The sequence below is a fragment of the Phodopus roborovskii genome, unplaced genomic scaffold, assembly GCF_943737965.1.
Source record: "Phodopus roborovskii unplaced genomic scaffold, PHOROB, whole genome shotgun sequence".
In the NCBI taxonomy this organism is placed as follows: domain Eukaryota; kingdom Metazoa; phylum Chordata; class Mammalia; order Rodentia; family Cricetidae; genus Phodopus; species Phodopus roborovskii.
The window spans coordinates 13,846,787-13,859,393 of record NW_026126409.1 but is presented as its reverse complement, the minus strand read 5'-3'; the positions used below and the strand labels follow the sequence as shown (position 1 = coordinate 13,859,393).

Genomic DNA, 12,607 nt, shown 5'->3' with positions numbered 1-12,607 from the left:
GGCTCCAGTTTTCATGACCAATATGTCCCTACTCTGCATAGAAATCACATGACATTCTGTCAACCACAAGAACAAAACAAACAAAAACCACAAACAGGACAATTCACGGGCATAGAGATGGCTCAGGAGTTAAGAACACGGGCTGCCTTTGCAAAGGACCCCCTTCCATTCCCAGTACCCACATGGCAGCCCATGTCACCCTTCAGTCCAGCTCCAGTGCCCTCTCTTGGTCTCCACAGCCACTTTCAATGGCTGCTGGTGACTGTGCCCTGCTATCCCCTGTGGCAGCAATATATTAGTGACCAACTCCAGGTACAGCCCATCTACTTGTAGCTGCAAAGGAGGTCTGCAGTTGTTGGGGGTGGGGGAGCTTCGGGGTCCAGCCGCCCCTGGCCCTCCCTGATCTTTCACCAGAGTGACAAGCACATGCTCTCTGTGGCCCAGGCATACCTGCAGCAGGAGGATGAACTGCGGGAACCTCTGGATGGGCCTCATCATAAGGCTGTGGAGTGTGACTCGGTCTGGACTGGAATCCTGGCTCAGCTATAGGGAGGAAGGACAGGCTCAGTGCAAGCAGTGGGCCAGCCTAGCCATGTCCCTGCCACATACAGAATGAGGATGATGGACAGGCCACTCAATAAGAAACTTTCAAGAACAAGTGGAAAACACTTTCCACCCCAACCCTTGGGAGGACTCACTGTTGATGCTGACCCTGAGGAGGGGCCATACGTGGCTATCTCAGGCCCTGATATATTTCCCAGTATTCTTAGGTTTCTATGCTGGCCAGTCTGCTCCAGGAGAGACTATGGCCCCTTATGCTGCTTCAGAGAGAAAGTTCCTCCCAGAACTTATCGGTCACCTTACCAGCATCTCTGAGCATCCAGAGAGACATCTATATTGGACCACATAAGGCCATGGGTGGCCCTGGCCCTAGGGCGACACCTGGGACATCTTCTAATAACCCCACACAGTGAAGGTCGCTGAACAGTAAACAGCAAGGCCCAGCTAGGCCTAGACTCAAGGTCACCTGGCCCCGGGGAGGAGACCAGGAAGAAGAGTGGCCACCGCAGTGCCACAGTTTATATCATCATCAAGTTGTCGACAGAACCCCCAGAGGAAATTGATTTTTAACTTGGTAATGCCTCTGTCCCCTCTAGGAAAGGGAATGACATCACGGCTCAAGGACACAGAGCTCAGCTTCTCCAAAGCCAGAGGATATTCAATATCCAGAGAGCTCTCTTTGGGCTGACCCTGGTGCACTGGAAGCCTCAGCTGTGTTCAGTAGAAGAGAAAGTACCCACCTCCAAAATGATAGCAGCACTGGCAAGGATGCTCACCCTGGGCCTGCTCACCCTGGGCCTGTTTGCCCCCAGGGAGCAGACATTTCCAGGAACACAGTACAAGGATGAAGAACTGGCTTTATCATTCAAATGAGACTGGGCAGGGATGCCCAAGGTCCTCAAAGGGGACTTCCATTTGGTTCACTGTGCAGCAGCCTCAGCTAGGTCTCCACAGCTAGGCCTCAGAGCCCTGCCTGCAGACCAGCACCCATGGGGGAATTATCCTCCATCATGGACTGGGAAGAAGACAGCAAGGGCTCAGCATGACATCAAGAGCAAGACCTCACATCTCCAACCTGGGCTCCTCACGGGTCAGCCTTCCTAGGCCTTGTCTCTCTGCTCTGTCTCACTCTCAACGTCATGCTAAGTAAGATGGGAAGCCTTGTTATAGGACACAGTTCAAACCCAAAGCGGGGAAGCACGCTTGCTTACCTTTAAGAACTCAAGAAAGGCGGGCTTTGTGGCACATGTCTTCTTGAGGATGGCCACAGCCGTGCTGAAGTTGTTCACATATTCACTGTAAGCATCCAGTACCATGGACTTGGAGAACTGGAGAACAGAGATTAGGAAAGACATGGCTTGGAAGACGCCCTTCACAGTGCCTTTGCATGACTGACCATGGTGGCAGCATGCGGTTCTTCCTCCCTGTCTGTTGGCAGGGCACCTGATCTACCTGGCTGGAAATCACTAGGGAGACCCCAGAGCACCTGTCCCTGAACTTTGAGTTTAGGAGGCAAACATTCCTGGCTTCTGATGAGCACAGCCAGCCAGCTCTAAGTTTCCTTGATAGGCAGCTTCCAAGAGAACAAGGATGATTCACAGGGCCCCAACATCTTCTCTTGGATGTTCTCTTGGATAACCTACCTCTGGAAACACAGGGTAAGGCTGGCCCCTTCCCCAGGTGGAGATACAACACCTATATGGTAGCTAGCATCCCCTATTTTCCTGTAAATGCAAAGGACCAGCTTTCAGAGACCAATTATTTCTCAGTCTTTCACAAAAGCACCATGTGTCATCAAGGACACACAAATAACTGACATGAGCATGCTTTCCAGTAAGCTTTCCTTTGGGGTGTGTGTCCTGTGTAATGACACTAAAACTCCCAGGGTATGTTGTGAAAACTTCATCTAGTATTTGTACAAACTATATGGAGAAGAAAGCTTGGCAAGCACTCATGCTTAAGAAGCTGAGGCAGGACACCTAGAGCTCAAGGCCAGCCTGGAACACAAAGCAAGACTGTCTCAAACAATCTAACAGGGCCAGTGTGGTGACTCAGAGGGTAGAAGCATTTGCCCACAAGCCCAACATCCTGAGTTCAATCCCAGGAACCCCCAGAGTGGGAGAAGAGAGTTGACTATGAAAAGTTGTTGTCTGACCTCCACATGAGTGCTCCCAACACACACAATAAATAAGAAAATGCCACTTAGAAAAAAAAAAAAACAAGTAAAAGTAACTATCAAACATTTACTACAATACTATGCAGCATCATTTAAGTATACAAGTACTTTACCTACAAACCTCCAAGCTTCTATATTTTTGACAGCGACTTTAAATAACCACAGAAATAATCTGCTTCATCCACAGTCTTCTACATCTAGATTGAAAGGGAAACAACACACATAGCGTGTAACCCTCATGAAGAGGAACAATAAAGGGACTCCAAATTGATGACATAGAAATGTCCTGTCCTACGCTTCTGGGCGGCTGCATCTGTTGCCAGGAAATGTCACCTGCAAGCTGTCCCAACATTAAATTCCTCTATCACCATGGACAACCAAATCTATATAACAAAACGTCCAGGTCAACGAGTAAAGGTCTGAGGAAAACATCCATGTATCTTTTTTCACCTCATTTTATACAATCACCAAGCATAGAGAGTACCGTGTAGAGAAAGTATGACCTGTATCAGGAAGGGCCCACCTCCACTACACAGGCAGGAACAAAAGCATGACTCAGTTAGATGACTGTGCAACCAAAACATGATAAAGTATGCACCTGCCTTTTGTCCTGAACCTCTGCACAGTTCCCTTCATCCCTGGAAAGGGGGCCCATGCTCCCTCCCTGAAGGTATAAACTGGGTGTGGACACTAACTTATCCATATGCATCCTTAAGGGCTCTGGAGTTCTGGAAAGTGATGTCAACGGGAAAAGAGCCCATGGAGCTCCAGGTGGGGATGGGGAATGGGGTCTGCGGAATTACCGAGGCCACAAAAACGTCGCCTATTGTCTCCACGGCATCCCACTCTGACACGCGGCTGGCCAGGGCGATCTGGAACATGGAGTGACACTGCAGAATCTCCTTGACACGGTAAAACACCATCTTGAGCTTCCTGTCACTCAGGAGCCGGGGCTCCATCTCAGACAGCGGCTTCTCATATTGCTGAACCAGAAACAAACATGGACAGTCCCGTCACCCCAGGTGGCAAGGGAGTCACTCTCACTTCAGAACAAACCAGGTGGCTTTCAACGCCAGCACACAGGCACAGCGTTTACACTTGGAGGAGAATTTCCCACACTTGTCTCTTTGGTCATAAATTATATGCATACAAAACATGCACAACAAAACTAGGTACAAATGGGTAAGAAAAGGTGTGTGAGCTGTGCAGTATTGTGCTTAGGTACCTCCAAAATCCTTCTCAGAGCATCTACGTAGTTCTTCTCACTTTCAACAATGGAACCCAGGATGTATCTCCTTACAACCTGCCAGAAATGTGACAAAAAGGTGGTAGAAAATTGCTTCAGAATACACACAGATACTTTACTTTACTTTGAGGTTAAAGCTTATTAATCAGAAAAATATTTTTTTCAAAAGTGGTGATGTACATCTTTAGTCAGCCCTGAAGAGTCAGAGGCAGGTGGGTCTTTGTGAGTTCAAGGACAACCCTGTTTACACAGCAAGTTTCAGGCCAGCCCAGGTCACACAATAAGATCATGTCTCAAAAAACTATAAGATATTTTAAAAAATAGAATTAAAGGAGACCTCTGAAGAAATGTTTCATGTGGTGTGTTAACTAAATAGCACAGTGGGTATAAAACACACCTTTCTGTTGACATAACTGTCACCTTTTAAACCTCAAATTATAAACTGTAGCAAAGGCAGGACAACACAGAGTAATAGCAAGAAAAACACACTCACTTATGCAGCATCCATAGTCTGAACTAACCAATCAGGTTTCAAGTTCTCGATGCTGAGTGACAATGATGTCTCATGTATAAACTGAGATCAGGAGAGCTTCAGTCTCAATCAAACAATGTTACTAGCAACAACAACCTAAAGATCATTGTTATTAAGTTACACATAAGCGGAAAGCCCTTGGAAGATGGAAGACCAGATTCTGCTCCACTAATACTCACCTAGGAAGCGTGTTTACTCTCTCTTGTCATGAGATGTGTAAACTTCTCATGAGAGATTGCAAGATGCTTGCATTTAAACACAGCATTTTCTGATCTTTTTCATTGATAATATAAAGTGTTAGCATGTGTCTGTGACATGTTTACAAAATGGCAGCAACGACATTTGGTACTGTTATTACCCCAAGTATATCCCAGCAAGTATCAACTGCCAGTAAAAGGAAAATAAGGCTTAACACCACAGTAGAGTTGCTTTAAATCAACCCTCATAAACATACGCATGTGAACATATGCATTTGTACACACATCACCATCATACATCACACACACACACACACACACACAGTCACATTCACATCAGTACACACCAGAACTCTCCTAAGCAAAAATTGCTAAATGGCATTATCTGAAGATACTGCAATGCCATCTAGTGGGCCAAGAAATCATTTCCACCCAGAAAACACACCTGGTTCAGATTTTAACCATGATTCATGAGACAGTCATTGCTCTCTTACAGAACGGAATACATACTCAACCCACAAAATGAAGAGTACAATAAACCTTGCAAGGATAAAGAAATTCTCTCTCTCTCTCTCTCTCTCTCTCTCTCTCTCTCTCTCTCTCTCTCTCTCTCTGTGTGTGTGTGTGTGTGTGTGTGTGTGTGTGTGTAAGAGAGAGAAACAGTGAGTAGGCCAGAGATCAATCTCATGTGTCATCCCCATGCAGTTTAATTTCTTTGAGACCAGATCTTTTGCTAGTCTGTGGCTCACCAGTTTGGTAGGCTTGCTAGTCAGTGAGCCCTGCTTCCCCAGTGCTGGGATGTACCTCACCATACCCAATGTTTGACGCAGGTTCTAGGAGTCAAAGTTGAATCCTCATACATGTGTAGTAAGTATTTTACCAACCAAGATGCATGCCCACAGGGCTTAGTGTCTTATGCCTGTAATCCCAGGGGTTAGGAGGCCGAGGCAGGAGGACTGACAACAGGTTTGAGCTATCTAGTGAGTTCCTGACAGTCTTGCCTACAAATTCAGAACCTGCCTCAAAAAATACAGATGAAGTAGGGGTTAGAAGCACTCTGAGGAGACATGAGGCCATTCCCAGTCTCAGGAACGGCCTAAGCACTGCTTTCCTCATGTAAACCACACTCCTGCTGGCTGGCAGATCCAGGGAACTGTGTCTGCCAAAATGCAGAAGCCCAGACCCTACTCTGGGGCTCTCGAGTAACGCTGCCCAAGCGTTAACCTAAGGATTCAGACAGCTATATCTTAGGCCCTGCAATAACACCTTAGGTCAATGAACTAGACATTTGTATAAGGTGATCAACATACAAACCCACTCCATCATCTAGATGCCCTGGCTACTGTAGGTGGTGTCAGCCTTTTGGGCACTTAGAACTGACACATCAAATGGCATGTCCAGAGAGGAGTGGCCTGAGAGAGCACCCAGTGATGTAACATCAACCTAAGAACTACAAATCCAACACTGCAAAGATAAAGTTCATGTAAGGGCATTCAAGAGCCATAGGAACAAACCAGGGGAGGCAGCATGGCCCTCCAGGTGACAGACAGGTCTGATGGGGAAGTTGGAGCAGAATGAGAGCAATCACCACTGCGGCCTGAGCCTGGAGAGGTTCCAGACCATTCTGTGGTCATTCTTGTCCTTATATTGAATGCTGTGGGGTGACTGATAAGATCTGTGCCCTCCGGAGGGTGGTGGCACACACCTTCAATCCCAGCACTTGGAAAGCAGAGGCAGGCAGATCTCTGTGAGTTCCAGGCCAGCCTGGTCTACAGAACAAGTTCCAGGACAGGCTCCAAAGCTACAGAGAGAAACCCTGTCACAAAAAAGATTTTGTACCCTCAAGATGCCAATAATTTTCAATAACAATCTCAAATATATAAATAAGAGGTGCCCTACCCCTTCCCCAAATAGGAAATGAAAAGAATATTCAACACTCAGTACCCTTCTGGTTCTTATACTACCTTCTTTCTATGTCAGGAGGAAGGGGAAAGAAGAAACCAAAAGCATCAACACCCCCAGTTTAACCTTTAAAGACCTAACTGTCAAGGAGAACTCTGTTGCCTGGAGGAAAAACAACAGATATGAATCACAGCTATCAGAAAGCAAGCTCAGCAAAGACCACGAACTCCAGGACTCTCGTGTTCAGGGTCAAGAATGGTGAGACAACACTCAACATTCCTCCATAACCCTTCATTATCATGTGAAAAGTGAGACATCATAAGCTACTATAATATCCATGCCATGCAGAAGGGGAATTAGAGTTAAACTCTATCGATGTGACCAAGCCAATTTTAGTGTGGTCTGCGGGCCTTTCTGCAGATGTTTCTACTTACCGGTCACCCGTGTAACCCACAGGGCACCTCCACCTCCATTCCCTGTTCTACAGACCACAATGAGCATCCAAAAGGCTGCTGGAACTATGGAGGTGTCAATACCTCCTGTTTAAAATCCTATGAGTGACTGGCCTGATGGCTGAGGGAAAAGCACTTGCCCTCCAAGGCTGAAGACACAAGTTCCAACACCAGAATCCAAAATGAAAGGAAAGAACTGACTCCAGGAAACTGTCCTGCTGTCCTCCAACCTCCCTCACACACCATGGCATTGCCTATCTGCACACACACACACACACACACATACACACACACACCATAGCATTGCCTACACACACACACACACACACACACACACACACACACACACCATGGTATTGTCTACCTGCACAATACACATCACAAATAAAATATAAACATATAAATAAAATCTTACCAGTGCCTATCCCCAGAAGATGCCTATACATACACACTTACAAACATATATGCATATATACATGTACATTCATACATAAATATATGACCATTTTTTCCTTATGCAGTATTGCCATCTCCTCACACATCACACATCTACCCACAGTTTGCTCACACTCCTGTTCATCACCACCCTAAACCCCACACACTCCCCCCACTTCACATATCCCACATACACGCTCACACACCTGTAGACACTATCTCATCACAAATCACACCAGACACCCTAGGCCAGTGTGCCATCTGCCCTCCAGCCCTGCCTGTCATCTCATATATACCACATCCCTGCTCGCTCGCTCGCTCACTCACACACTCTGCTCCCCGTTTGTGGTCTTACCCCATCAGTGCTCCCTTTCTAGTTCCAGCTATCTTTTTGGTTTGAATGGTGTCTGCTAATGGCTACCTGGCTCCTCAAGTTCATTCTATCCTCCTGCCTCTGGGGACCTATGGCCCTTCCCACCTCCTCTGCAGAGCTGCCCCTCCTTCCACAATGGACGCTGTTTCGCTGGCACAGAAACGCTATTAGGGAACATGATCCAGTATGGTCCACATCTTTTACCCCTGGTACCTAACTGAGATCCTGCACATGGTCAAAGGCCGGGGAACAGAAACATCAGAGCAGGTCAAGAAGGGTGGAAGTAAGCCTTTCCCTTGTTGTAACCCACTCTCAAATGAGGTAGGTAAGCCAGGCAGTTAAGACAGGAAGCCCGTGAGGTTCTTCGTGCCTGTGACAATCTGTCCACAGCCCTTTTCAGGCCAGCAGCTCACTCAGGTCTCTTCCCCAGCTGGGCATGAGGGAGCGCTGAAGAGTGGTGATGAGGCTGAAACACAAAAGTCTGACGTTTCCGAGTGTGACTGTGGGGCGTGGTTCAGATCACTCACCTCCTCCATGGCCAGCTTTCTCTTTGTAAAACGCACACAGACAGGTGCTGGAGAGTGTCCAGCCTCAGCCCTGATGACTGGTAATTAATAACCCGGTGCTTCCAGGCTGTCCATACCTCCTTGCCGCATAAGTGTAGCCCTGCTGACGGACCACATCTCTTTACTCCTTCTCAGTTCTGCCTTGGTTCCGTTTCCAATTCTAAGAGAAGGAAGCTTGCTAACTGGGCCTGACCGATGTTAACAGCCCCTAGATATCTTATTTAACCTTTTACATCGCTAAACTTGCAACCTAGCATGTTATTTCCCTTTTTTGTGTCCATGGTCTATTTACCTATACATGACCTATGCATCTCTATCACCAGCCTGTCTACCTATCCACTGACTCATCTCTAACTTGATATTGACCTTCATTTATTCATCTGTGTATTATTCACAAACTGAAGTATGGTCTGTTTCCTGTGTTTTCCTTTTACTAAGGAAAATCAAATTGAAGCCACTGACTACCCCTCACCTCCCCACCCCCCACCCTGTACTGTCAGAAGTTAAAAAATGAATTATTTCCAGATAATTGTATTAGTTATTAAAAGTCTATCATTTGGGGGCTAGAGTGATGGTTCACTGGTTAAGAGCACTGGCTGCTTTTGTAGAGGACCAAAGTTCAGTTCCCAGCACCTACATGATGGCTCATAGCCATCTGTAAGGCCAATTCCAAGAGATGCCACAGCCTCTTCTGACTGCCTTGGGCACCAGGCATGGACATGGTACATTTACATACATGTAGGCAAAACACATTTATAAAATAAATGAAGTCCTTAAAAACAAAGTCTATCATTTTAATCTCAATTTTAGGCACCTGTGATGGGGAATGCTCTTCTGTATATATGTTGTCTTATTGGCTGATGAATAAAATACTGATTGGCCAGGCAGGAAGCTGGGCAGATACTGCCACTAGCTAACCATAGAGGTCTAGAGGTCTATACAGACAGGCAGGAAGTGGCGTAGCTGGGCAGAATCAGAATATAAGCAGGGACAAACAGGAAATAGCTTGCTTCTCTGCAGAGATGTAGCAGGCAAAGGAGATGCAGGTCTGGCATTCCCAGTAAGCCAAGACCACGTGGAAACACTTAGATAGATAGAAATGGGTTAATATTTAAGACAGAGCTAGCCAGTAAGAAACGCTAGTAACAGGTCAACATCTTTACATCTAATACAGTGTCTCGTCTCTGTGTGTTATTTGGGGCTGACATGGGTGTGGGGCCAGGCTGGCATGGAAAATGCTTGTAGCACACCTGTATATACATCTTTTACACACACCTGTGTACTGGCTCTTTAAGGGTTTTATTTAGATAGGTTCTAGCTTTACATCCCAGGTTGGCCTCAAACTGGCAGCAATCCTCCTGCCTCAACTTCCCCAGTGCTAGAATTACAGGCATGGTCCACTATGTCTTATTGTCTCTCTATAAAAGTATAATGTCAGTATGAACTAGAATAAATAACTTGCGACAAAGAATTAAGTTCCACACATTTCTCACACTTATACTCGGAGGTGACGTTTATGGTATTTAAGGAACCATGTGAGAACAGAGCTAAGACCAGTGCACAGTTGGTTATCAGAGACAGCAGCAGGTCCTCTAGTATGGGCACCAGAGACTCACTCACCTGCTGCTGAGACAAGCCCTCAGGCATCGGGGTCAGGACAGCCTCCGGGTGTTTGCAGTCAACATCGATGAACAAATTCTGCTCTTCTTCAAAACAATACCTGTGGTCTAAAAAAAAAAAAAAAAAAAAAAAAGAAAAGAAAAGAAAAGAAAAGAAAAGAAAAGAAAATCTGTGTTTATGACATCACAGCCCAGTAAAATAAGCCATGTTTTAAAATAAAATAAACATTCTGTGTAAGCATTTCAAATCCAAATACATACTCTCCACCTGGCTATTACTAACAAACCCAATAAAAAAATTCTTCCACAAGGGTAATAACCTATCAGTTTTGGTTTCTAACATTACACAGCAAAACAATTGGAAACAGAACAGCAGCAGGGTGGGCTGAGAGTGGACATTTGATAATCATGGAGGACCCAGGTGGCACCTTCTTATTAACATCCTGTCTTTCTCATACTGGGGTCCAAAATCATACAATTTTACCAAAATCCAACACTTTGGGAATGTAGCTCAGGGACAGAGCGCTTACCAACACATGCAAGGCCCTGGGTTCCATCCCCAGCACTGGGAAGAAAAGTTGAAACCAAAACTAAACCCACTTCTAAAAACCGGACAGAACTAGGTACGCTAGAATGTGCACTGTGTCTGGAAGCAGAGGCACAGGAGTTCACAGGTAAGAGAAGCCCGAGAGGCTGACTGGACATCTGGGGACCTGAGCAAGTGATGCTTTTAATGGGCTTCTCAGGTAACTCAGGCATCCAGGACCATCCTGCTCAGGACAAGCTGCTGATCTGGCACCTTGGGAAGTGGAGATAGATGATGGCCTGTTTGTCGACACACCTTTGAGCTACCACACCTCTCTCCTGCCCCCACCCACCCAAAGAGAACCATTCCATCCTGAGTCAGAGATTTGCCATCATCTCCTCTCACAGCTGCACCCATCCCTGGAGGCCTCTGCCAGCCTTCAGGTCCTAGCTGGTATCTCAACTCTAAGAACTTCCTCTGACCCAAAGGATATCATGCGTACAGCTTGATGACAGCCTTCAATGTCCCCAGATACATATGGGACACACAGGTCATGGCCCTTTAGTGAGATTTAGGAAAACTTGAGCATTGTGATACCAGCAAGTCTTCCCTCACCAGCAGGAAGGTTTCTATAATGCCCATGTAGACAGCAACCTCCTGACACGACACCTGAGTAGACACCTACCTCCTGACATACCACCGTAGTCCCTGCAGAATGACAAAGACTGGGAGAGCCAATACACTATTGCTGTTCTCGTGCCTCAGTCTGATTTAGGATGGACGAAGTGACTAGAAATCCACACACAGGGTCCCTGCCCCTGAGAACTATAGGGAAGGGGAACAAGGGGGCAGGTGGGGTACTAACTGACCTCTAGGCAGAGGAGGCAGCCAGAGAGGCAGCTATTTACAAAGATTCCTTTAACTTTCTGATGTTACTGTGTGCAGCCCTTTACATATTTTGCCAATAAGTCTCAATCCCCCAGCAGCTACGTGGGGTCCTATAACAGCAAACCCTCTCCTTCATTTGGGAGGGGTGGGCTTAGGTCAGCTGGGTGGAGCAAAAGTCTCTCGGCTGTGGGGAAGTGCAGGGACTTCCCATACTGCCTCCACCCCACATGAGCCAGTGCCATTAGGGAAAGGAAAGCTGAGCCAGCCTCATGCTACATGCAAAAATGGGTTCTGGACCTTGAGAGACGAAAGACTTGGTCCTAATGAAGGAACGGCCTCTCTTCACAGCAGCTTTGGTCTTCTCCAACCCATCTTTGGTACCCTCCTTGGCTGCCTTCATGAGCTTTTGCATCTGGAAAACAGAAGCCAGTGAAGAAGGGGCTGTGATGGACATGATGCCACTTGCTGTTACTTTAAAAGAATACTGTCAAGTAGTGTGGGTCGAAACATTACCTGGAATGAGTTTTTCAACTTGGGAGAGGCTCCTTGGTTAGAGTCAGTGTGTATGTGTTTGTGATTCTGAGATATTTCTGATTTTTTTTTCTTTCTGTTTTTTTTTTTTTTTTTTTTTTTTTTTTTTTGTGGTTGTTAAACGGGTCCTTTCTTGACATGGTTCAAAAACCTCCCTGCTATATCTAACCTTTTTTATTATTTTGATTGCAATACCTTCCAAACACAGGGAGCTTTGTAGAGGGAGTGCCATGCAGTTGTGAGCCCCTAATTCAAAGTCAGACTAGTTAACTGCCTGCCCACTTCAGTTTAGCATTTGAATGTTCTCCACTAGAGTCCTTCCTGTCACATTCCAGGTCTACACCCAGTTGTTCCAAGGGGCATCAAAGGGTCATGATAGAGAGTGTGCTGAGACTGGCCCAGGTGGGAAGAAGACAGTCAATCCCTCTGTAGGGACAGAAGTCAGAAAGACAACAACCCACCTGGGTTGAGTTCACTGGGCCTGGTTTCCTCCAGCCAGGGCTGTGATTTAACATTCAAGTCTAAGCCACAGATGCCCAAGAGTGGCCTTGGCACACACTGGCATCTCACTTCTTACTCTTTAAACAGCTGGCATTGAAGGCA

The 12,607-nt window shown here is 46.4% G+C and overlaps 1 protein-coding gene across 4 annotated transcripts in view; it reads right to left on the bottom strand.

Moving 5' to 3' along the window:
• Positions 1–12,607, bottom strand: part of Arhgef10 (Rho guanine nucleotide exchange factor 10) — a 110,721-nt gene that overhangs the window by 45,288 nt on the left and 52,826 nt on the right. For all 4 annotated transcript variants that reach the window (XM_051182074.1, XM_051182072.1, XM_051182071.1 and 1 more), the window contains 6 exons: positions 11,771–11,885; positions 10,061–10,167; positions 3,963–4,040; positions 3,541–3,720; positions 1,773–1,889; positions 451–543 (listed from right to left, as the gene is read on the bottom strand). In XM_051182074.1, coding sequence (XP_051038031.1) covers positions 451–543; positions 1,773–1,889; positions 3,541–3,720; positions 3,963–4,040; positions 10,061–10,167; positions 11,771–11,885 — 690 coding nt within the window. The remainder of the gene's footprint in view (positions 1–450; positions 544–1,772; positions 1,890–3,540; positions 3,721–3,962; positions 4,041–10,060; positions 10,168–11,770; positions 11,886–12,607) is intronic.